This window comes from Melampsora larici-populina (genome assembly GCF_000204055.1).
Source record: "Melampsora larici-populina 98AG31 unplaced genomic scaffold MELLAscaffold_11, whole genome shotgun sequence".
Classification (NCBI taxonomy): domain Eukaryota; kingdom Fungi; phylum Basidiomycota; class Pucciniomycetes; order Pucciniales; family Melampsoraceae; genus Melampsora; species Melampsora laricis-populina.
The window spans coordinates 931937-957007 of record NW_006768775.1 but is presented as its reverse complement, the minus strand read 5'-3'; the positions used below and the strand labels follow the sequence as shown (position 1 = coordinate 957007).

The 25071-nt window shown below is 38.9% G+C and overlaps 5 protein-coding genes across 5 annotated transcripts; 4 read left to right on the top strand and 1 right to left on the bottom strand.

Annotated features, from left to right (window-relative positions):
* Positions 1-5912: 5912 nt before the first annotated feature.
* MELLADRAFT_104897 (uncharacterized protein) lies at positions 5913-6922 on the top strand (the record flags this gene model as incomplete). The annotated part of the gene is made up of 4 exons (XM_007408181.1): positions 5913-6093; positions 6167-6242; positions 6336-6469; positions 6741-6922. The coding sequence occupies 4 exons, from the start codon at positions 5913-5915 to the stop codon at positions 6920-6922; spliced, it is 573 nt and encodes a 190-aa protein (XP_007408243.1).
* Positions 6923-8389: 1467 nt separating this feature from the next.
* On the bottom strand, positions 8390-10546 carry MELLADRAFT_104896 (uncharacterized protein; the record flags this gene model as incomplete). Its single annotated transcript, XM_007408024.1, has 7 exons — positions 8390-8682; positions 8810-9213; positions 9292-9848; positions 9921-9948; positions 10094-10120; positions 10297-10400; positions 10487-10546. The coding sequence occupies 7 exons, from the start codon at positions 10544-10546 to the stop codon at positions 8390-8392; spliced, it is 1473 nt and encodes a 490-aa protein (XP_007408086.1).
* A 191-nt stretch (positions 10547-10737) lies between these two features.
* Positions 10738-12368, top strand: MELLADRAFT_84678 (uncharacterized protein; the record flags this gene model as incomplete). Its single annotated transcript, XM_007408182.1, has 3 exons — positions 10738-10813; positions 10936-12014; positions 12129-12368. The coding sequence occupies 3 exons, from the start codon at positions 10738-10740 to the stop codon at positions 12366-12368; spliced, it is 1395 nt and encodes a 464-aa protein (XP_007408244.1).
* A 686-nt stretch (positions 12369-13054) lies between these two features.
* Positions 13055-14663, top strand: MELLADRAFT_84677 (Hypothetical protein; the record flags this gene model as incomplete). The annotated part of the gene is made up of 5 exons (XM_007408183.1): positions 13055-13225; positions 13326-13512; positions 13606-13924; positions 13998-14445; positions 14532-14663. 5 exons carry the CDS (start codon positions 13055-13057, stop codon positions 14661-14663), a joined length of 1257 nt encoding a protein of 418 aa, XP_007408245.1.
* Positions 14664-15262: 599 nt separating this feature from the next.
* MELLADRAFT_71412 (uncharacterized protein) lies at positions 15263-18191 on the top strand (the record flags this gene model as incomplete). The annotated part of the gene is made up of 12 exons (XM_007408184.1): positions 15263-15425; positions 15524-15585; positions 15681-15757; positions 15823-15885; positions 15968-16079; positions 16233-16381; positions 16448-16623; positions 16689-16757; positions 16820-16972; positions 17068-17130; positions 17204-17238; positions 17300-18191. The coding sequence occupies 12 exons, from the start codon at positions 15321-15323 to the stop codon at positions 17430-17432; spliced, it is 1197 nt and encodes a 398-aa protein (XP_007408246.1).
* Between the last annotated feature and the right edge of the window lie 6880 nt (positions 18192-25071).

Here is a 25071-nt window from a genome sequence, read left to right as displayed (position 1 = left end):
TGAATGAATTGAATTTTATTTCTTGGTCAATTTGGAATCTGAGTTTTTATCAATCTCATCTATGTATGTACATAAGATGTTGTCCTTGGATTCCCCTCACATGAACTGGATTGTGTTTCTCAGGTATATTCACTCCTCAGACATCTTTCCCTTCTTGGTATTCAACATCAAGATGAATGTTATGACATCAACACCAAGGTTAATCATGAATTATTGCATTTGGACTGGAGCTCTCTGCTTGAAATCTTCACCAAAGTAGTACAATCTGCCCAGTCTGATGTGATTGAATGTATTTCATGGCGCTACGGCGAGAAAAATTTGGCTTGCCGGTTCAGCCAACAAAGCACAAAAGCTTTGAGTGGTGTGATATGAAAAATACGACATAGAGATGAATTTATGTTAGAGAAATCCTTTGCATCCAGCGCTCAAGCACACCAGTGTAAGAGGATGGTAGATTTGTTGCAGACTGGGAATTCTTGCCCTGTGGATAAAAAATTTAAAACCGAGCTCCATAAGGATGTACTAAAACTATGACCCCTCATGGATTAGCATTTCTTATCATTTCATCGTCGAAGTGACACTAGCAGAACTAGCAGAAATAGCAGAAATAGCAGAAATCCTACTCTACTTCTCATACGTCGTTCTGGTCTGGAGGGAAAGGATTATTCTCATTGTATAGCTCGCAATCAGAATATACAGTGTCCAGAAAAAATCTGATTTGATCACTTTAACTCTACAACTAGAGAGCATGAGTGATAAAATCGGATCCTCGTACATACCCTGTAGGTGGGACTATCCGTAACGTCAGCAGTTTGATTGTGAAGATTTGCCCGATGCGCACCCAAAAGCATAGATATCGATTGGCTAGTACCCGTCAAGAGCAATGGGAGTCTCCAGAGATTATGTTTTTCTAGTTGATATCTAGACCACTTTGTTTTTCTTTCTTCTCTCTTTGGCAAACTTCCCGTGGGTGTTGAGAGTGCTTGAATCCTGTAGTTATGTACGAAAGATTTGATACTGATAGACTCAAAATATTGAAGAATTGTGCTAATGTACACAGCTTTTGTGAAATGCTTAGATATCCTTTTCCATCTACTTGAATTTAGCACTCGAGCTCACCTCTTCTCTTCAACAATTGGAGGTATTTTCAAAAAGATTCTGGGAATCATTCTCTTTTGAAAAATGCTAACACTAAAGCCAGCATATATTTATGTGTGTATGAGTCAGATGGTACGTGTTTTGGAGCGGTGTTCGCGACCTTGAATGAATTTAGATTGGTCGCCGGATGATTCAAGTATAGCTGACTAGCTGACAATTTGTATTTTGAGCTGATCGTCAAGAGGAATTTCTCGGTGGAAAGGGTTTTGGAGATAAGACCTTTTAGCTTTTGCGGTTAGTATCAAGCCGGGTTTTGATGGGATGACACAAGAACAGGGATATCACAGGATACCAACCTCCGCCCACCGCATTACTTGGTCCTAATCTCTGGTTACAGCCACAAGGACGTGAAAATGCAATGGTTTATTTTCATAAGGTCTACGGTCATTCTAAAACTCTAAAAATAATCACCGTCCTCACATTTTGAACAAGGTCAAACTGTGGTTTGATACACTGCATTCTGATATCTGCAAAAGGCGTTGTGTATGTAAGGCAATCAAAATCCACATACGAGTAAGGTATCAGGAAGCTGAGTACTAAATTTCTGCTGAACAGAATGATCTCAATTTGCAGGTAATTTGATCGTGTAACAAAGACATGGGGTAGTCTTACCTGAACAAAAGCTCACCAACGGGGGCCAGTGGGTCCGTTGTCTTCAAGGGACAGGGCAGCACGGTGGTTTGAGGGAGTCGCGTTGAGTGCGCAGTTAAGGTCTTGGTAAGGATGCCAGTAAATTTATCTAAAACCAAGCTTTAGTAGTTCAAAGAGTCGCCTGTACGGGGAAGTTTAATGGCTACAAGACATGATGCGTGCATGGATGAGGTACTTGCAGAGTATGGTGATCTTGCTCGATGCTTGGGAATTGCCATTCGGCCTTCATGAAATCAAGCGTTACAACGTAATCCCGGCGTGCAATTAGATCCAAGGGAACATGGGTAGGCTCTGGATCAAGTTGGGGAACAGCTTTTCCCAACTGAAAGTGTCAACCTGATCATCACGAAAATAAAACTCTTGGACTTGAAGCGAGGGGTATGTATGCTAAAGAAGCAGAACTCCCCAGGGAATCATGTCTCATTATTAACGGAGGAATTATCACAACAATAAAAACGCTAATCGAGCTATAGTCTCTCAACGCGCTTATAAAGCCAAAACGTCGCTTTTTTGTTTGTTATGGGTGGGTGGATAGAACTTCGAAATACTAGCGACGAAAGCGTCAAGTACTGGGTTACTGATATAATCAATAGACTTGCTGATATAATGATGAAGGTGGAAAAGGAAACGAGTTAAAATTCCATCCTCACTTCATCAACGATAATTCCTTTCTATGATGATCCTCGTATTGGCTTGTTTACATATCGAATGGGGAGAGTCGACTAGGGGCATACAAATATAAATCGAGTATCTGGGAAAATGCCCCGATCCACAATGGGCCTCGACCGTCCGTCTGTACAATTTGATCACGACCATCCACCACAGTTTTAATGAGGGGCTCCGTGACCGTCACACAAATTATTCCTCATTCCTTCCGCGCTTTCTGTCGTCAATCCCTTGCCTACGAGGTGGTCATCGATAGCTCATCATGAACACACCTCGCAAGACCTTGATCCCGCACTACCTGTCTGGGGATCTGAGTTGGATTACCGTCTGTTGTTGGTATCTGAATCCGCTTATTTCACCATACTCTCATTCGAGGAAAGATTCGTGCACTTCAGTCTCGAAGAGATGAACGATACACATAGCTTTCGATTGATTCTGATCAGCTTTATTGCACATCTCGGCTGTGTGGTTTGCTCTGTGTTATCTCATCTTGACCACGAAAGGCTACACGGTTTCAAGCCGTTCAAGAACACATCTCGATGTCGATCACTTGTTTTCCATGTGGCTTCAGGTTCTGACCAAAAAGGGTCCTTATAAGAGCCCTTTGGATTATGTTTCCAGCAGCATCACTCAAAGCAAAACACTCTACAACACAAAATCGAACATACTCCAATCTACGCAGACCAGTTGGAGCGTGTCACTGTCCTTGAACTGGCTCAAAGCGGAGGCAGATTTGTAGGAGCCGACGATGCGGAGGAGTATAGGAACGCCAAATAGAGAGAGATCTTTCTTCGGGTCAATCCAGAAAACCTGCTCTGAACGTACATTGAACTCGAAGTTGGACTGATGGAGACACGATATCACAAGTGAAAACTCATATGTTTGACTCGCCATTCTCTCGTCATCTCACGCAGTTCGAGGCATCGAATTCTTCAAGGGGTCATCACTGAAGAGTTGATCTAACCATGTAAAGCACGCCCAGAACATGCGTGGAAAGGAACAATCAAAGGAATGAGCAACAGTGTCTTATAACCATCCTGTTGGCCTTCATGAATAGACTTGTTGTCGTCACATACAATCACGCTCCAAATACCACCACGCACATACGATTTGTTTACCTCGATCGCTCTCGGACAGACAAAACCGATTCTTAACTGGACATCTTTTTCAAAACCCGGAACTAGGCGCGAGCAAAAGTCTTGAAACACACATTATGGTTCATGTCTACCTTGCGTCACAGTGCGCGGATGAGCAATGCTCAAGCAATGAGCGTGTCTGAGAGCTAAACACCGGCAAATTCATCTTATTTGCGTGTGAATCCCGAAGCATATCAGAGTCACCGTAGGTCATTCTGAGAAACAGAAGATGTTCGAAACAAAAACATGCCTAGGATCCCATCTACCAAGACGTTTATATTTGGCTTTGGTCACACTAGAGCAGCTACACGACTTCTACAATCGATCTTCATGACTGCTTGTAAAGCGTAGAACAATTCCATCGATGATGGGATTTCGTGATAGAATTTTTACTTCTATAAAATTTGACGAAACCGAATACACGCAGTTGTCGTTGTCAGAGCTCGTGAGTCACATCTGAATAAATGTGATTACAGAGTTGACGAAGTCCTGATTTTGAAGACACGAATACAAGGAGTAAATCGAGTGATCACCAATCTATTGGGTTGAATCTCATGATAACACCTGATGGATATTGATATCTCCCATCATGGTAAAAGATAATGTCGTATACGTAAGCCCTTGCAAACTTTGGAGGGTTTCGGTATTCGCATCAGCTTGAGTGAATTCGACTCGCTCAGATGCCACGTGCAAAGTTTGTGCGGGGTGGCCAAGAGAGAGGATTTCTTTACTACATTTAGTAAGCGTCGGCCTCATATCCGAAGCAATTCTAATAGGAGTCCAGTGGTTAGATTCTGGCTTAGAAAGTTGATATGAGAGGATGATGTAGATAGCTATCTTGAATGTTCCCCCCTCCTCCAATGGATGAGTCCTCTCTTGCTGCTGCGATAAAGCTGATAAAGAAAAGGAATGAAGCGTATACGGTTATCCAACTTTTTCGTGCGCTCGAAAGATAAAGAGAAACTCGATGCGGAGCCTCTTCAATCTGTTGAGATCCATCTTCCATCGACCACACACATCTTCGGAGAGATTCCAAACAGAGTGAACTGATTATGACAACATTGTTACTCTAGACCTTTCCACAAGTCCCTCAAGTGAATTTTCAGCTTCGTGAATTAAGGACACGTTTTACAGGTACTGCTGCCTACTTGATTGAGAGTCCTTGCCCATGAGACTCACATCTTGTCCTCAATAAGATAAGACATAATACAACAAATCATTAACAATCTATGATGGCTAATAGATTCAGACTTATGACTTTCACACTCAAGAAACTCCGAGTGTGGACAACAAAACAGTCACATCAGACTTCCAAAACGTAGCTGGCGTGACTGATTGTGAAGCACAAAATGAACAAAGATTACAAGCATTTCGCAAACATCGACCAGCAAACGAGCATGAGTCCATTCTCCGCATTCTCCTATCGAAAGGGTCTCAGCGCCCTAAGCAATACTACAGGCATACATAGCCTCATTGATGATTGTCGTCGGACGGCGTGCTTGACATGAAATGATGTCATAAAGCTTACTTGGCCGACTTTCACGTCGAATCCTCATCCAAGTGTATGGGATCCCCACCTCCGTTAATTTGTTCCGAATATAAGGCCAAAAGTGCGCCCGTGTGGCGGAGTCTTTATATCCTATTCACCTATAGCAGGTCATCTAGACCCCCAATTTTAAGGAATATTACCAGTTATTCGGATCAAACTTAAGAGTATCAGTAATCAAGAACTAGAGTTGAAGTATCTGCGCTGGTCCATCATTCTTCGTGAATCATACAGTGAAAAGATCCATCCGGCGTGAATCACAGATGCCAGTGGCAGGAATTTCACAGTTCTCAAAACCGTCTGCTATGCTCATCAATACCTCATCGGTCAGATTTAAAAAGGCCTCACTTCCCGCTCATTTCTCCCCCTTCTCCAAGCTCACTTCATACTTCAATTTCTTGAATTCGTCTTCATAATTTTCAATCCACTTTGCGCTCAATTTCTTGAATTAGTCTTGATTTCGATACATCTCGTACTTGACCTTACCAAGTTATCCTTCCAAAGTTCTCGATCCATTCCTCATAAAATAAAATCGGTCTTGATAATCTTCAACCCACTTTGCGCTTCGATTTATCGAATTAGTCTTGATCGATTCCATATCATCTCGCACTTCAACTTGGTACATTAATCTTGAAACTTTTTCGATCCACTTCTCATCCAATAGAATCACTACTGATAGCTTTCATTCCACTTCTGATCGAACAAGTAGCTTCACCGAATTTCCCAACTCGTTTACCGATTCGCTTTCTATCAACATGTTCCGCCGCTACCCTGTCATCGTCGTCGATCACTGTGACCGAGAATGGCAATTGATTAACCGCGGTAGGCCTTCCAGACGTATCGATTTTGATACGTTTATCTTATATTCCGTATCTCTCTTTTCGATGTTCTTTATTCAAGCCGAGATACCTGACAGCGGACCGGAAGTAGAAGAAGGTGAGTGTTTTTATTTTATCTTCGTACACCTAAGTCATCGTGCTGAACATCGTGTTGTTGCTGTATGTTTTAGTCAACAAAAAACGAAAATATAAACTTCGAATGTTTATATATTCGATCTTCCATCGATATGATGATTTGATTGACCGGTACGTAACTGGTGCTGTCTTTATCCTGTTGGCAACTGATTTTGACATACCGTTTGGATTACGATCATCGATATGCTTCGTCTTGGATTGTAGTTTTTGTGGGCACGAATACGAAACCGCGAGAGAGGCGCTCACGACTGTCTACAATAGAGCAGGGATTCGCCCCTCCGAAGAATCGATCGTTATTGTTGATCGATTTTCCAAGATTATCAGTGACAATGAGACCAGTGCATGATTTCAGAAACCGGCGTCCCCATCTTGTCTTTCAAACGAATCTTGAACTTGATCTCAAAACGCAACTTTACGAAAGATATTGTTAGAGCTTGGATTCGTTTATGCTGGTTTTCTTATTTTCTTCCTTGAAGGTTCTCGATGAAATAGTCTTGGACATCATAAAAACAATTGTTAGAGAAACTTTTCTGTGCTGCTTCACTGTGCGCTATATCCCTGTTGTTTCTCAAATTCCGTTAATGTTACACCTTTGAATTCGTTGCGTAGTTTCCAGAGTTTACTCTCATTGTGCTTGCGCTCCAAAAAAGTCCGGCGCCTTTTATGATGGTGATGATACGATTGAAAGCTTTGTAGACCAAGATCACGTATTTCGTTGGGCTTGTTCCGGATTAGCTTTAGGTGCCATGTGTTTAGAGAGCCATGAGAAAGTGTGTTGCGGAGTATGGTGAACTTTTCGTTGTATCGCATTCCGTTCACAGTGTTTTGAGCTTGCTAGGGACTCTTTCTGGCAGAGTCAGACAGATAAAGCGAAAGAAACTAGGAGCCTTTGAAGTTCGCCGATTGACGGAAACTCGGCCTCAAATCATCCAAAACCATCCTTCCTGATTCTTCTAAAATGGCTCGGATCAAATATGTAGCTGAAACACCTCTCTAAAGACTTGCTATTCTGAACGTCACTCTGAATATGTTCCTTGATCTTGATGTCGAGACATCGTCACTTGTAATTTGCAAAGGAAATGAATCATCTTATCAGGATGAACTGATGAGTGTGGCCATCACACTTGAACTTGTATCATTTTGTTCATCTTTATCAATAATGTTACATAGTTTAATTCAAGTATTGATGAATTGCATTGATTTATCAACACTTTCTTTCTCATCTGCTATGGTTTTGCAGTGCTTTGATCTTAGGGCCCGTTCGGCTGGATTTCGAAAAAATCGTTACACAAAAACGATTTTTCAATCTGCCCCTTTTTCGAGGGGCGGATTGAAAAACTCGGAATTCGGCTTTTACGTTGACCGAACAGTCGACCAAATAGGTCAACGAAAGATCGAGATGGAGGGGCAAACAGGGCAAAAACACTTTTTGGTCTCAAAAACAGCCTCAGGGCTGTTTTTCAAAATTGAAGATTTTTTGATCAAAAACCGTTTTTGGTTTTGATCAAAGACCGTTGCCGAACACCTGTGTTTTTCATGAAAATCAAAAACCGTTTTGACCCAAAAACGGTTTTTGGCTTTGGTGGTGTTTTTGACCAAAAACCGTTTTTGGGTTCCAGCCGAACGGGCCCTTACATTTCTGAATACACATCATCAGCAGTTTCCTGTTGAGGGGTCACAACTTACAACTTCCCATATCAGGTTTGTTCATTACAACAGGTCACGAGAGATAGTCAAATGAAGAGTATAAAGTTTAAACTCGGACAAATTAACAAGGCAAGGAAACAAGAAAACAAACGAAGATAGCAGCACATAAAGATATCTCAAAAGTTTGTCTATGCATCTTTTTCTATCACTGAAATGACGAGTATTTATTCACTTTCCCGTTGCAATTTCAAGAGCCCTTTCATTGATCAATGATCTAAAAGTTTATCATACCACAAGACTCATTCTTGGCCATATTGCATCCCTCTTAGTCAACATGACTAGAGCATGATGTTGAGTGACTTGACCAGGACATAATTTAATATTCCACATAGTAAGAATGGGAAAAACATAATTTACAAATCAGAAGAACTTTCTGTACGATGTGCTTTTATCAATCAACGAAAGGACATTCCACTCTTCAGTAAGAACATAGGTGTAATGGCAGCACGTCTAATAGCAACTAGATACACAAAAAGAAATGATGTCAAAAAGAAAAACACCATACTGACTGACCATGAAAGTCTTATAGATTATTAGCTCCCTCCGTGTAGTTATCCCCAAGCATCGATTTCACCAATTTCACTAACTCTCGAATTCCCTTTCTTTCTAAAATCTAATCCCCAAAAATCCTTTTGAATCGATTTAGTCAGATATTCGGCAATAGACAAAGAAGAAGTTAAACCAGGTGATTCGATCCCTAACAAATTATAAAATCCAGAATCACTTTGATTTATCAAAAAGTCTTCTAATAAATCTTGTTTTTGATTTTCGATCTTTAAAATTGATCGATTGATTTGGTTTTGGGTTTCATTGAGTCCCTTTAATTTAGGTCTTATACCTGAATCTGTTTTTTAAATATAAAATAAAACAATTAATTCCAAAAAAAACAGAATTAGTCAATGAAAAGGTCATCTAATTCTCAATGACGATACTTAATCTCAAGAATCAAAACTGAATGAAAAAAACTCAACAATCAGGAGTAAAATGATCTAATTCGACCTTGGGTAAATAAGATTTAACCGAATGAAAAACTTCTTCTAATCTATTACAATTAGGTGAAAGATTTGATACCCAAAAATCTTGAATTTCTTCAACACTTTGACTTCCATCAGTTGAATTCATAACATCAGTTGGAGTTTCTAACCATTCTACATCTGGTCCAAATTTGATTTTATGATTCAAATCTAATGTTAAATGAGTACCTAAACCTGCAAAAGTTTTTCCATTGGGATTAAAACTTGGGGTTGGATATATTAAATGGTTTATTGAACCTACACCTATTTTTGATGTATATGAATAATAATTTCCTTTACAAAAACTTAAACGCAATTGATTAGATTGATCCTTGAGTATTTGATTATAATGATTATGAGCACTATGAAGGTATTCCATAGAAGTAAGTATACAATCCAAAATGGATTTTTTTTACCAAAATAAAAATAAATTCACTAACTTTAATCCAGCACAATTAATCACACATCTTGCTAACACGCTATTAATTTCATCCATACCTTGTGGATTCGTTGTTTTAGTTTGAACGATCCAACCTGAATTAGATTTCGCTTTATCAATTCTAACCACACTTGTATTTAACACGATTGCTCCATTATCACATTGATCAATTAGGTTTTCCAATGTACTCATTAAAGAATGTGAGTCTATGATTCCAGTTTCAGGACTAAGTAAACAATTTCCAAGTTGATGAGTAAGATCAGGTTCTAAATCTAAAACTTCAGATCGGTTCAACAGTTTAATCGGTAGTATTGGTAAATGATGGGTTCCAGAGAGATCATTAAAATAAACTTGACGTTGTAAAACTTGATTATTGTTGATGTGTTGAGATTTAGTGTAAAGTGATTTTAGGTATTCTTCTTCAAACTTTGATTTCGAAATGATCAATTTTCCAAGTTTTTGATATGGAATCGAATGAGAATGACAAAAATCATATAAAAGTTTTCTACCTCTTAAACATAAACTTGTTTTTAAAGAATCTAATGGATAATATAATCCCTAGGAATCGATCCATTTTTTTTCAGTGATTGTTGTCTCTTGAACTTATGATGATCAGAATTTGAAACATACCGCATGAATCACCTCACTATTTCGTGAGCTGATTAATCACATACATATGGTTTGTGCATTCGAATTAAGTCGAGTGATTGCGTTGAAAAGATACAAGATAGTAACAACATTTTCAGTAAGTATGGCACACAACATAAAACTCACAATCAAATCATTTACAATGCTTACCTTACCTTGTTTCTTGCCCTACTTGACTATGACTAAATCAAAACCATAGTGAGGTTTCATGAATTTGAATCCAATCATCCAATGATAAGAATATACCAAGAAGAAAATATCAAGTCATGTTAGTGATCTTGATTATCAAAAGTCATCCATATTTTGCATTTATCGTCAAACCGTGAAATTGGTTTCTTTTTGTTTCTTGGTGGCTAACCGCTCAAGTAAATAACTAGATTTATTCGGAAATGATCTAGTGAGGTAATGTCCTATTGCTAATCCTATCACACCACCACCAATAATCAAATGATCTACTGCAACCTACGTAGTATACACAGAGAAGAATGATCAGTTCATTGATAATTTGGAAGATGATGGTCTGAATAGATGAAAATAGATTTGCTTACCTCTGGTGCTTTGAAACCAAACTTTTGTCGTAATGACGAGAGAGTTTGTAAATGGGACATGGTGGTGTACGACAAACATGAATGACCCAAATCACCCCAAATCAAACTGGGTGGTTAAGGATGATGTCGGGTCGTATCCGATATCCGATATGCTACACAACATCGGATCAAATGTGCCTTCGAAAAAAAATGTGATAAACTCTCGATCCACACTTCTCACTGACACCATCACCCAATTGAAAACCTCAAGAATGTCCAACAATACTACCGAGATGGAATTAGATCAAACTCAGTCTAGCTCACTTCAACAGGTTGCCGTCTTACAAGGTCAGCATTCGTTCTTACTCTCATATTTAATTTTGGTAAGATCTTCATTTCTTTGAATAATTGAAACTGTTCAAAACTTTTAAGCTTATCATTTGATATCTCTCTCATTGTTTTTGATGCAGGACATTCTGATCGAGCATGGTCTGTTTCATGGCATCCATCAAAACCTATTTTAGCATCATCTTCAACGGATAAACAAATCAAATTATATAAATATCAAATATGTTCAACTCAAAGACCGTTGAATCTTATACCAGAAGAAACAAAACCTATCAAAAAAACTTCATTCAGATTTGATTATTTAGATTCAATTCCTACAGGTCATACTCGTACTGTTAGATCAATTCAATGGAATCCTTCTGGGAATATGTTAGCTTCTGGTTCATTTGATTCGACAGTTTCGATTTGGTCCAACACACATCCATTAACCAAGCCTGATCTTACAACTCATCAAGATAGATGGGAATCCGAAATTGAAGCTGAAGAAACCCAAAATCTAGAGTCTCAGAATGATACAACCGATTGGGAATGTATGATGTCTCTAGAAGGACATGAAAGTGAAATCAAAGGTGTAGCTTGGAATCGAAATGGAAAACTAATGGCCACTTGTTCTCGTGATAAAAGTGTTTGGGTATGGGAAATCTTAACTGATTCAGAAGTGAATGAAGGAATCGTCACAGATGATGGAGGTTATGAAGTTTTATCTGTTTTAATGGAACATGAAGCAGATGTGAAATCGGTTTGTTGGTCACCAAAAGAAGATTTACTTTGTTCTACTTCTTATGATAATCATTTACATCTTTATTCAGAAGATGTTAGTTCTGATGGTGATTTCACTTTGATACATAAACTTATCGGTCATACTTCTACAGTTTGGGATGCTTCATTTTCAGCTTGTGGTGAATTTATTAGTTCTTGTTCTGATGATCTATCTATACGTATCTGGTCTAGAGAAAAAGTTTTGAAAGGTGGGATTGAAGGTCGTGATGGTGGTTTGAATGGTGGTTGGAGAATCGGTCGTTCTGAAAGAGAAAGATGGAGTTGTGTTTATGTTTTAGAAGGGTTTCATAAACGTACGATTTATTCTATTGATTGGACTTTTTGGGGGAATGTAGAGGATCAGATTAAAGGTAACGAAGGTGAACATTTAGGATATATTGCTACTGGTGCTGGAGATGGAAAAATTAATATCTTTACAATCGTTTGTCTTTTTAATCTTCTACATTTCCCTTTTCTATATCGACACTTGAATTTTTTCTTTTTCGATCGTTACTGACTTTCTCAATAATTTTCGACTTTTTGTTTATTTTTTCAGCATCGAGGTACATCTGTATCTGGTTTAGATAGTACAAATCCTAAACCAGAAATCGATTTATTAATTCAACAAAAAAATGCACATGGTGTTACAGATATTAATTCGGTTAGATGGTGTAAGATTCAAGATTCTACAAATTCAAATTCAACTAACAATCCAAATTGGCGTTCTGAAGCTAAACAATTACTTGCAAGTGTTGGTGATGATGGAATGACCAAGGTTTGGAGTTTGAATTTGTAAATTGGATCGTATTGATGATTAATGATTTGAATGTGAATTTACAAGTCTTTGGAGAAAACATATTTGCATTTTGTTCATATCCTATCAAATCAAAGATCTTTGCAATGTAGACTTGAGTCATCCATCAACCTTTGAACAGTTTATTTTTTGAAAATCTTCAAGTCATCATCAATTTCAACCAAAATGACAAACATGTATAGTAGTTTGGTTTAAATTTTTTTGCCTTTGAAATTCATAACTTCATGTTTGGTGATCTTTCCAAGGATCTAGTAAACATTACTGAATTTACCAAGAGTGCCCATTCGAAGAACTTTTGATGAGGTTCAGTTTGATAATCTGAATGCTTTGGAGATATGTATTCTGTTAAGTTGATTAGCTTTGAAGCTTTTCAGATTTCATTGCAATTCTCATCTTTTGTATTGTAGTTTTAAAGTCATTGAAGATGGGTGACATGTCTGTGTAGGTGACTTAATTAAGTACCTGGATAAAACACCTTAAGCTTGCATTTTAGACGTTTTAATCGAGTTTAAATTGTAAAATGGAACTTAGGGTTTGACCAACCAATTCCCACTTTCAATCGAATTTCAAAAATACCACTTTACCCGATCAGAACACCAAGAACCACACCAACAACAACCTCAACCTCATTCGACTTTGTCTTTCATTCGAACATCAACAAAACAAAAATGACATCAAAGCCATTAACAGCAGCTGCTGCTATTATGATAGCAAGTAACAGTCGGAATAATGCACCTTCGCCTTCTCCTACTCCTGCAACTAAATTAATGGGATTAAATGCTCAATTAATCGAACTTGAACATGAAGTTCCAGTTGAGAATGTTAAATTAGATAGTCTTGTAAGTTATTTTTCAACCAAAAGAAGAAGTCAAAAGAAAACGATGATTTATTGATTTTTTTTTCATCTTTGCTTTTGGGTAAAAAAAAACAAAATCAAAGGCTGTGATGAAGATTATTAAACATGCAAGAGAATCAATGGCATCTGGTTCAAATCAAATTGCTTCTGGTCAACTTTTAGGTTTAGATACTTCTGGTATCCTAAATATAAGTGATGCATTTCCATTACCTTCTGGTTGTCTTATGGGTGCTTCGATTGATGGAGATGAACCTAAAGGTACTAAAATGGGTAAATGACAAGCAAAAAAGACAAACTTATTACATCAATTCAACTTTATCCAAACCTGATACATGACTTTTTTTGGCTTTGGTTGGAAATTAGCTTCTAGATATGCTTCTTCAATCTTACCACGTCTATCTGCTTTAGGTGCAGATGCAAACATAGTTGGATTTTATTGTTCTACAATCAATTCTCAACATTTAGCTACACCTGGCTTTATTGAAACTTTGATTTCGATTCAAATCGGTTCGACTACACCTACTTCAAAATCATTGGTCAAAACAAAAGTTTTAGCTGGTAAAGGTTTAGCTATCGTTTATGATTTAGCTAGTTCGACCCAAGGAACGGTTAATTTAAAAGCTTATCGTCTTTCTCAAAACTTTGTTGAAGCTTATCAGAATGGAAAATTCGATTCACAAAAGTAAGTAAGACGTTTAGTTTAATGTGAAGATCGGATCGATTGATAATCTTGAATGTTTGGACTTGATTGATAGTCTTGCAGATCATAAACTTACAGTCTCTAATATCTTACAAGAAATCCCTTTAACGATTCAATCCTCAGCATTATTGACGGCATTCTTAGCAACCTTAATCTCACCTACGTCAGAATCGATTCAAAGTTCGATCGTTAGTACGAACCAATGGGGAACACCCACTGAATCCAATCGATCTGAACTATTATCAAATCATTTACCTTCCTTCTCTCCATTAAGTTTACCTTCTTCTCAACATTCTGATTCACCTACTTCAATGTTAGATACCCTCTTAACGGTTATGAATTCGATTGAGGTTCATAATACTGCTCTTAGTACTCTTAGTTTTCAGTCTCGTCAATTGGCTAGAGATAGAGCTAAACTTGAAAGTGTGATTTCTAAAAGGAAAGCTGAGAATGAGGTTCGGGTTCAACAAGGTTTACCTCCTTTACCTCCTTCATCTGAAGAGGTAAGATTGAATTTCGCTCGCTTGCAATTACTCAGACTGATATCATGGTAAACTAATTGATATTCTCTTTCGTGACATTTTTATAGGCTGCTTTACAAGAACCATCTAGATTAGAAACAATGTGTGCTTTATCAGGTGTAGATGGAGCAGCTAAGAAGCTTTGTGAGATTAGTGGATTGGGTGTGGTTAGAGCATTTGGAGCTAAAGCTGGAATTTAAGAACAAAAGTAACCAAATGATAGAGTCACAGTACAAAAAAACATACATATGGAAGCACGATGAAAAAAATAAGAACTATAAGGATTTTGTTATAGATCAAACTGATTTGAATGTTTTGTAGTCCATTTCTTTTGAACTTTTTTTGAATATGATTTGATGTGAATGAGAGTAGATTCAAGATTGCTATAAGTTATGTGGTGGTGAACTTTCTTTGAATGAATTTAAACTTGATTCAGCTTGTTCAAATGATTGTCTTGATTCCGGGTTTCCTCACTGACTTATTTCCGGAAGGTTTTTGTGCATGGTTCTATTTCCTGAGCGGACAAAGTGGCACATGTGAGATTCGCATTGCAATTGTTGAATTCGGAGGAAAAAGGTAACAGAAAGCGAAACTCTGTTCAAATTCAAGCTTTACTGATCCTCTTTGGTTCATCTAGGTTAAGCGCACTTCGTATTGGGAGAAATTATGGTGAAATCCATGCACATACCCTATCCCGGACTTCGAAGGGTAGGATGCATAGAGTCTATGAGGGTCAACTCAAGTCATCTATATTGACGTCAAATGAAATGCCATGGAGTTAGTTTATAAATTCTGATCAAGTTGAGCCCATACATTCTTAAATTCTTTTCCCAAACTTCAATATATTTCGCCGTTCCATGTCTCAAATCATCGGAAGCCGAGTGCTTAACTTCGTCATTCATTTAACCCCGAACATCAACCCTTATCAGGCAACAGCTGATTATGTCGATACCTTCCTCCTGGTGCGTGTCGATACATAAACGCGATTCTTTGTTGAGAATCCAAGGTCTGACATAACAACTTCTGCTGATCTGACTTTTCTCTCTCTCTTTATCCAAAGCCATGTCCTCTGCCGTCTTGGTCCCTTTACGTGCAAGGCTTTCTGGTATTGGAGTTGATAATGTTAGAATAGCTTGTTTCTGATCAACATAACTGAGACAGGGCAGGTGTTGAGACTCTAGTTGACAAAACTGACGTTGGACGAATTTGCCGTTCAGAATGTTCCTTCAATCAGCCTACATTATCTATCGTCGCTCCAAGACAAAGAAAATGTATCATATTAGTTTGAATGCAGGTGAGTGGAGCGCAACTCGTGATCTACTTAAGCTTGTCATGAATGCTTATTTACTTCCTGTTCAGTGGGACTCATACAACTTGATCGTGCGAACCACTGTGGATTGTGCTACTTGCTATATAGTATATGTAAGTACGCTTGTCTCGTGCGAGTTTTGTCCACCAGAAGAGGTTGATCCAACGTAACGGTATACTTTTCTTCACTACATAGTTGCAGTGGCAGAGATCGTTTGTTACCAATTCGCACAATCTGGTCATTTGGACGAGGGATGGCCAAATTTCTTACTAGGCATCAAGGTTTTAGTTTCGATTGCATGTGCCAGGTGAGCTTTCATCACTCATTGCCTCATTTCCTCTTAAAGTGCTAATATAATTGAATTTTCTTTAGCGGTAAGCAATTTGACTTAGTTTTTATCCTTGATCATTAGTTCATACGTTGAAAAAATTTCTTTCCCCACATCAACACACCCTGACTTAGTGATCTTATGGCTGTGCATCTGTCATTTTATCTTTGTCAGACAGAGAGCTGTCTCAGAAAATTTAGCCCCAAAGGGACGATTGCTCTCAACCACTGCAACATGGGCACTGAATATATTTTTGGTAATAATCATCTTAGTACCAAGTGGTCAGCCTATTATTTCAATGCTACTTTACATGATCTGCACTCCCTGAAATCATCTTTAAATCTTAGCAGTCATTGTCACCGTTTGCTCCCAACTTACCCATGAATATGGTCGTGTGAGACAAGTGGTGATGCCTGTCACCCAACATCTCCGGGATTTGGCGCACAATTGCACCTCGGGAACATGTAGTGTGACTCATGTTGCATCCCAAGTTATTGTACTCGCGCGCGTCATGCATCACATTGTAAGTCTCACTTGAAAATAGTAAAATGAGTTCGGCTGTAATTCTAATTCCGCTTCTTTGATCAGGATCGTTTGGTATATGACACTACGGTCAGTGTATACTTTTATGTGCTATGTGATGCATTGACTTTTTTGGTACGTCCTATATTAATATAACAGAGATCCTAGTCTAAAATGTTATACTTCAATCCGATCAGTTTTATGTCCCATTTGTATATCTATTGTTTCAAAGCTTCAAGACTCAAAGAGGATTGGATCATTCGACAAAACGACAAACAGGTGGTGTCTTTTCAAACACCGTGATAGAATTGGCAATGATATTCTTACGTGTCGTGTTAGGTGCCTGTACAGTATGTATTGAGCTTTAGTCTTGATCATGGGTCAATTCAAAGAGACTTGACCCTTTAATTGAATCTGCTTCACGTTCTTCAATTTCTTTTTCAAGATTCGTTTGATTCGCAATGGTGAATTCATCGTGGACGCAAACTTTTGGCTTATCCTTCGCATTGTAAGCCTTGTTTTGTTTTCTTTAGGATTTGATTTTTCCCCTATCTCATGACCTTTTTACAATCATCATGCAGGGTATACCTAGTACCATTTCAACCTTGGGAAACATGTAAGCAGATGAATTTAGTTGTGATCATGTGGGGCGATACTAAGATGATCAACCTCCGAAGCACCTTGTTCTTGATCTTAGACAGTCTCAGGAAGAATGATAACATTGATCCAGCGAGTCGAATCTCCCTCTCAAGGTTCCCAAGACTCATGCCAATAGGTACCTACAAATCTGATGGAAATTCTTCAGTATGATATTCAAATTCATGGACTTTGACTTTGACTTTGAGTGTGACTTTAGTATTCTCTTCCCTGATCAGAATTTATTTATATTTTTCACAGCTTTGAAATCGTAATCTATCTCAATTTCTAACTTTCATTACAATCAACTTGTATCATTCCTTGAAGCTTCAGTACACTTTTAAGCTGTGTTATTGGAGTTTTTAAATCATGACTCTCATTTCCTCTTTACCCATCACAAAGTTAAATATGTATGAAGCCCATATTTGGACATCATTTATTCAATTTGATATCTATTAGCGGGGTTCAAGTCGAATGAAGTCAAACCCAAAATGTGTTTTAGGCATTGCTCGGAAGCCTTAATTTATAACTCACGTTTTAAAGCTCGCGAGTAGCTCTAGAGCCACTTGCAGGCTCTAAAACTATAGGTTGATACCTATGATTTTAAAAAGCTTGATTTTTTTATCAAGAAAAAAACTGTCTTTTTTTGTCTCAAGAAAAGGTGTATGAGTTGTTTTTTGTTGCCTAACGGTCATTTTTTTCCTACTTCTCTTTTGTTGAGTCCATAACAGCAGATACAATGTACTTTTTTCCACAATATGTACCTTTGTCTCAAAGCTTGTTTTTTTCATTATTAGACGTAGTGGCCTATGTTTAAACAATTCTTACAATAGGGGGTTTCAAGTCAGGATATATTTGTCGAATATATGATGAAACGGACAAGTTTTCAAGATTTTACAGTGTTTTTTTTTCTGCAAATATACGGTCAACAGCATTTGGGACACCTAAAAAGGTGTCCCAAATTTTCAAATTTAAGGTGAAATTTTACGGTCTCGGACAACTTGTTGTACTGCAAAATACCATAAAATTTTGGACTTGAAACCCCCTAATGTCCAAGTGAGTTTGAGGTAAAATTCATCCTAAAAAAATCACTTGGATGTTGTAAGATTTCTGCTTGGAATTTTTGACTTGAACCCCACTATTTATAGGACTTTTACTGTGTTTGTGTTCACTTCTGCTTGCTATATTTATGTCAGAATGTCACACTGTGTCCCCCATCTAATCCAAGTTTGATGTTACCAAAGTTTGATTTTGACCCAGAAACAATACAAAAGGGCAGAAAAGGTTGATTGGTTAGAATCTGCAATCAAAATGTTGGATGATAGGAATAAAAGTTGTTTTACATGTTTATGTCTCTCAGTGTTGTGTAGTGTGATCTTTCTTTTCTAGCGCTCACAAATATTTGTTATTTCATTCTCTCTGATTTGATATGTTGCACAGTTACAGTTTCCTTTATTCCGGCCTATGTTTCTCTTTGAAAAATTTGAAGAAAACAAAAGTCTTAGCTACTTTGAGTAGTTGAATACATGTCCTTCCATCATTCTACAAAACCATTGAGTCATCCAGACGGAAATCTTTTGCTAAGAATTGTATTTCAGGCTGACCATGATTACATTGAAAGTCTGGATGAAATTTCTATGGATCAATCTTCTGAGGGTGTTCCTAGAGGATTGTTTGAAAGAGTGATTATTGTTGTGTGTGAAGCCTTGAAGATCTTTTGTTGGCAGTCTCACATTGATCTAGAGTCACTAATATTGGCCTGATGATCTTGAAACAGTAGTTGATGATGAAGAGAATTTGAATACAGTTAAAGTTGATGTGCCAGTTTTTGATGCAGAAATATTTCAACTCCTGGTGACTGTTGAATGGTGTTGCATTTACTCCAATTTTTGAGAGAGGAAATGGAGATTCTGAATGAGGATGGCCTGACATTGAAATCACTGTTGGTAACTTTTTATTAACCTAGTGGAATGGGAAAGTTGGTAACATTACATTACATGTGGTCTTGGGAACTGACGGGTCGGTTCTTATATCTTCTCTCAAATTACACATATGACATCATTCAATTTACTTCCCTCTTTACCAACTCCCATCGTGTTTACTTTTGTTGAAGATTTGTCTTCAAAATCCAGATTCATTATCTAGCTCGTTAGAACTCATCGTATATTACTTCAAATCAAGTTTTTTGATCCCTCCCTCCCACCCTTTGGGCAAGTTGTGATAGTTTTGTTTATTTGTTTACATTTAAAAAGCTTGTTGTGTTTTTTTAAAAAAAAGATGTGGTTTTTCTTAGTTGATTTTTTTTGTGTAGTGGTTTATTATTTTATGTCTTATTTGCGGTTATTGTGGTTATGATAGTGAATGGTTATGTTTCTTTTTTAGGTTATGTCCTTAATATTGTGTACGGTTATATTTCATTTAAGAAGGCCTAGCCACCCCGTTACTCAACGTCGAAATCGCTGCGCTACGCACAGCAATATGAAGGGTCGTAGATAGTGGTATGATCTACCACTATCTTGAACATCCGCTACGCACCAATATCACGAACAACCCGCTATGTCTTTTATGTAGGGGTGCGCATCAGCCACTATGGGGCACTACGATATAGACTCACTAGCGCTATCATAGCGCACACGCAAAATTTTTTAATATGAACATCAAATATTATTAAAAGGCATTTAAAAAATAAGTGACAAACATATACAAGAACCATTAAACAATTGAGTAAGAGAGTAGAGCAATAGAAAAAAAAGAGAAGAAATAACTTGTATTAAAGATAGTCATGAAGTAGAAGGCAATTTAAATGATCGAGATATAAGAAAAAAAAAGAAAAGTGAGACTTGAAAAGTGAGATCGGGAGTGAGTGTAGGAAAAGAAAAAAGGAAAACTTTGACTTAAAGAGAGTAATTAACTTGAAGGTAAACTAAAAGATATGATGATTAAGAAAAGGAAAAAATAATTGAGATATCAAGTCATCGCTTCTCCATGTTCTCCACCAAGGTAAGAGCCTCAGAGAACTCGCCAGGAACCTTTATCCCAGCCTTGAGCCACTCCCGAGACGAAGCACATCGCTCAATGGTACGGCTAGTCATAGCCGATCAATCGGACCCGCACACGTCAGCTGCACCTGAAAAGATCCTTTCACAAGAACAGGTTGTTCCAGAACAACCCATAAAGTCACGAGCCATGAGGGCAAGGACAGGAAATGCGCCACAATTATCCTAAAGCATAAGACACAGTCAGAAATTTTGAAGTTAAAGATAAGATGATGAAGAAAGAATATGTACCTTCCACCACGACAAAAGTGTGCCACAGGTAAGAGGAAATTTTCCTGATATGTAACCTTCAAGTTCTTGTTTGGTATCATCGTTAGGTCCAGATGCCATAGAAGCAAATACATTGTATTCGTCATCAGTGACAGTATTATCTTGCTGGACAGTGGTGATTGTTGTGACCGGATGACTAGCTTGATATTGAATTGAATAAGAATCCAGATGTTGTTTGACAATTCTTTGGATGCGAGTGACATGTGATGGATGATGAAGTTCAAAGAACTTCATCCTGAGTCAAGGGTTCAGGACGGTAGCGACTACAATAGCATCACATTCAAGAGCTTCTGACTCGTAAGAATCAAGGCGACTGATCATGCTTGACGTCAATTTTTGAAGGCTGGCGTATGGAGTATAAGAATTGAGTTTTTGAAGGGATGTCCTGACACGGTGATAGTCGAGTAAAATTATAGCTGCTGTGGAATGATTGCCCTCGATCCTCGAGGTAGCTAACACAATAACCTAGTCAAGACATCAGGGATCAGTAAATGAATATAAGGTGGAAGGATCGAGAGAGATATCAAAGTACTCACTTCCATAACCTCATTCAAAGCAGATGCACATAGCCATTCGCTTTTTGAGATTGATAATTCCTCAAAATAACCCTCCTCGTCATTTGCTAACATCTGATTTATAACCTGTAAATAAAGTGATTTCTTAGTGATCTTCAAACCGACTGAGCTCAAAGAAAGGAAGTCTTACCTCGGCTCCATCTACCATGATTGATCGGCTCTGGTGCAAGCCATTCCATTTGCTGGACTCACCAAGGATAGGACAACGCAAAGTCCTACCCAACTCCTTAGCACGGTTGCGGAATTCCAGACGTCAAGATGGACGGCGAGCAATCAGTCGGCTTACTTGATCGATCTGCAGAGATTGAAATCAGTATCGAGATGAAGAAAGTTGGTAAGAGTGTGAAGAGAGAGCTTACCTTCTTGATTGCTTGAATCACTAGGTCAGGTCGGCTTCTTGAACTAGGTAAGGCAGCAGGGTCTGGGAATTGAGATACTTGGTCATTGTGGTCACCGTCACTGTCAGATTCACAGTCGCGAGTGCCATTGCCAGATTCGCTAGCGTCTGAATCTTCAGTTTCATTGTCTTCTTCAACTTGCATTGCATCAGTTTCATCGTTAAGAGTGATGGAAGGGGTGGGAACGTTGAAAAGAGGCTGGGTGGTTGGCTTGGTGTGGCCGGGATCAAGACCGATCGAGGCTAGACCGTGCTTAACAAGCAGGGCTAGCTTGTGAGCATAGCAGCGAATCTGCATACGTCCTGCTGGCCAGTCGACACTCGGGGTAGCCTCTTGAAACATCCGCTGTAATTCATAAGCAAGGGTGCGGTTGTTTGATCCCGAATCGGTAGTTTGGGCTAACATGTAGATAAACAAAGCCAATCAGGTTTAAGTTTGAAGATGATAATGGAAAAAGATAAAAAAAACTTATCTTATCATGTAGACCATGCTTGATGAGGAATCGGGCCACTGGTTGTGCAAGTAGGACACCGGCGTGGTTCCACACGGCCAGCTTTAGACTAAGATGGAATGTCTGGAACTCCCACTTATCGTCAATGAATGTTACATTCATTCCGATAAAGGCATACCGGCTCCGACGGGTGGTCCAGCCATCGTGAATCAGGCAGAACTTGCTTGAATTGTTCTAGATGATGACCAAGAGATAAAGAAAAGAAAAGGAGGGAAAAGAACAAAAAGAATCATAAAGTCAAAAGATAGAAACATAGGCAAAAGTTTGATCAAGAAGAAGATTTACCTTGATAGTTTCCAGAACCGTCTGTTGCAATCCCGAGTAAAGACGCTTGGCAGCGTTTGCTGCCCATACTGCCAATCAAAGGGCTGCCGACACGTTTGCCAATCGGAAAGCTGCTCGTAAAGAGCAGTCTTGGAATCGAGCCCATGGTAATGCTTGACGAATCACCCAGATGACACACATCAAGTTGAGAAGATCGACACTAAACTTGTCCTTAGAAATAAAATGATCAAGAGTTCCTGATTTGTTTGCCTGCACCAATCTCTGCAGCTCCTCCCACGACAGTGGAAGATCCAAACCAGCCGCTATGGCATCCGACCGCCTGGGGCAAGCGGGTCAACCTTTGCTTCCATCCCGATGCCCGTACAGGTTGTAGTAGCTAGTCAAACCCTTGAGGAATCGACCACGGCACCACCGACACCTATAAAGCCGTGGATCACCAGACGTCTGAAGAACATATATTAGTATCTAAACTCAAAACAAAAACAAAAACAAAAACAAAAACAGACTAACCTGGCCATTAGGATAGATCGGAGGGTGAAAGTACTTGAGTAGTTCTTGAACCCGAGCCAGGTGTGAAGCCCTGATACCAGTCCTGGGTCTCCTCGGAATGATCTCGTCTCCAGAATCTTGATCAATATCTACGCAGTCAGGAACTTTCTCGTCCTATAAATGGAAAATTATAATATTTATCAATTAATCATTGAAAGCGATTGTTGAGAACAAAGGAAAGTAAAAGATTAAACAGCTTACTTTTTTTCTCTTCTTTGTCACCTTTTTTTCGGTCTGACACTTTCGTTTTCCGGTTGAAGGCGATTGAAGGTCCAATAGATCGTCCTCATCTTCAGGGACAGCAAGAAAGAGCTGATCAATCGGGCCAAACAGAGAGCTGGAATGTGAGGGACCGGGAGTCGGAGATGCCACCTGAAGAGATCGTCGAGCGTCGGGCAAAGCAAAGACGAAGCCAGGAGATGGTCTAACTGGTGTCCTTGGCCGGAGTGATCGCCCTGAAGGCAACTGGGTTGGGGCAGTAGACGGCAGAGCCAGATTGATCCGAGAGTTTGATTGAATCAGTCGATCTGGTTTGCTCTGAGAGGTTGATGGGACCATGACGACACAGTAGCAGTGTAATCGGAAAAATTTGAGATGCAGTTGTATGGTTCAGTTGAAGATAATTAGGATGGAAAAGAGATAGATAGAATGTAATTGGATGGGGAAATGTGGTCCAACGATGAAACTGGAATCGGTGGCAAGAGGAGAAAGGTCAGTGAATTGATCAAACAGCTTTTATACTCGTCGATTGGTACTTACATGTAATCCTACAAGTGACACCAAGTGACACTCAGACCCAATCTTGTCATTGCTGCTCTTGATAACTTTCGCCCAAATGGTGGAGAATTGAAGGTAAAAACGGTGAGGGTGGGGTGGTGGAATGAGGTGATTGAAGACTTGTTGAAGGGTGGATCGGGTGTAAGTTGAAAAATAAGGGTACTCAAGGGGTAAATGGTCTGGGGCGGAGGGCATGGACATATACAGGTTCGGGTGTGGAGGGCATGTGTAGTATATGTAGTATATTACAGGTCATAGCGCTCGCTATGTGTACCGCTATGCATGTGGACATGTTACATACAAGCTCGAGCGTTGCACATGACCCACTACAGGAAATTTTGGTTTCCAGATAGGGCTGTGCGATGTCCACTATGAAAAGACCCCCTATTTTTAGCGGAAGTCCCGCAGCGCTTTCGCAGCGCTTCCGCTATATGATGCGGTGTGATTTCGACGTTGCCCCGTAGGACATGTTCAGTTTATGTCAGCAATTTTACACCCTGGGCTTAGGCCTTGGGCTTCACACCAAATACTTTCCTTTGGTATTTTAATACCAAGCTAGTAGTAAGTTTTAACAATCCCATTTCTATATAATCCAATTCCTGGGTAACATGTTTGCCAGACCCTCTTGTGAGGGCCTACTTACTGCATTTGCATGAAAGCTTGTAAAAATTATTTTTTTTTCTCTGAAAAGCACAAATTTGGCCCTGATTCAAATAACTACCCAAAGCTGGGTCAGTTAGATGGGGACTGATTCAATACCACATACAGCATACCAGTGCTCTTCAGCTATACAGTATATTTACCACAGCTCAATACCATCCATGATTCCTCAATTCCGCCACCTTTGATTGATCTCAATCCGCCACCAATCCACTACCTTGTCTTCACTCAACTCTGCAATGCCACCAGACATCAACCTCAAGTGCGGATTGACTGCAAGCAGTGTTACCCCCTGTTGGAACCAAATCACGCTTATGTCTTTTTCTACTTTTATCTTACATAACTTTGTGTGCTTAGAATTACACAGTAATTTGTCCAGGGTTTTTACTCACAAACTTTGGTCTAGATTTAACCTAACCACAAATTGTACTGCTGTTTGATGTTATCAATTCCTGATCTGAGGAAATTTCTCTTTTACTATTTATTATTAATTTCCTCAACTACAACACCTTATCATCCCATCAACTCTCCGGATCATCCTTCTCCAAATAGTTCCTTGACTGATAATTGTGTTGTTACTGTTCTGATCAGGCATCTGAGATCTCTTTACCCCCCAATTTAGAAATCAAGGTGAGTTTTTTCTTTGGATTGTTCTCCTTTCTGTTCTTTGATTGTTCTTGTTTCTTTCATTCGATTGTTCTTGTTTCTTTCATTTGATTGTTTTTGTTTCTT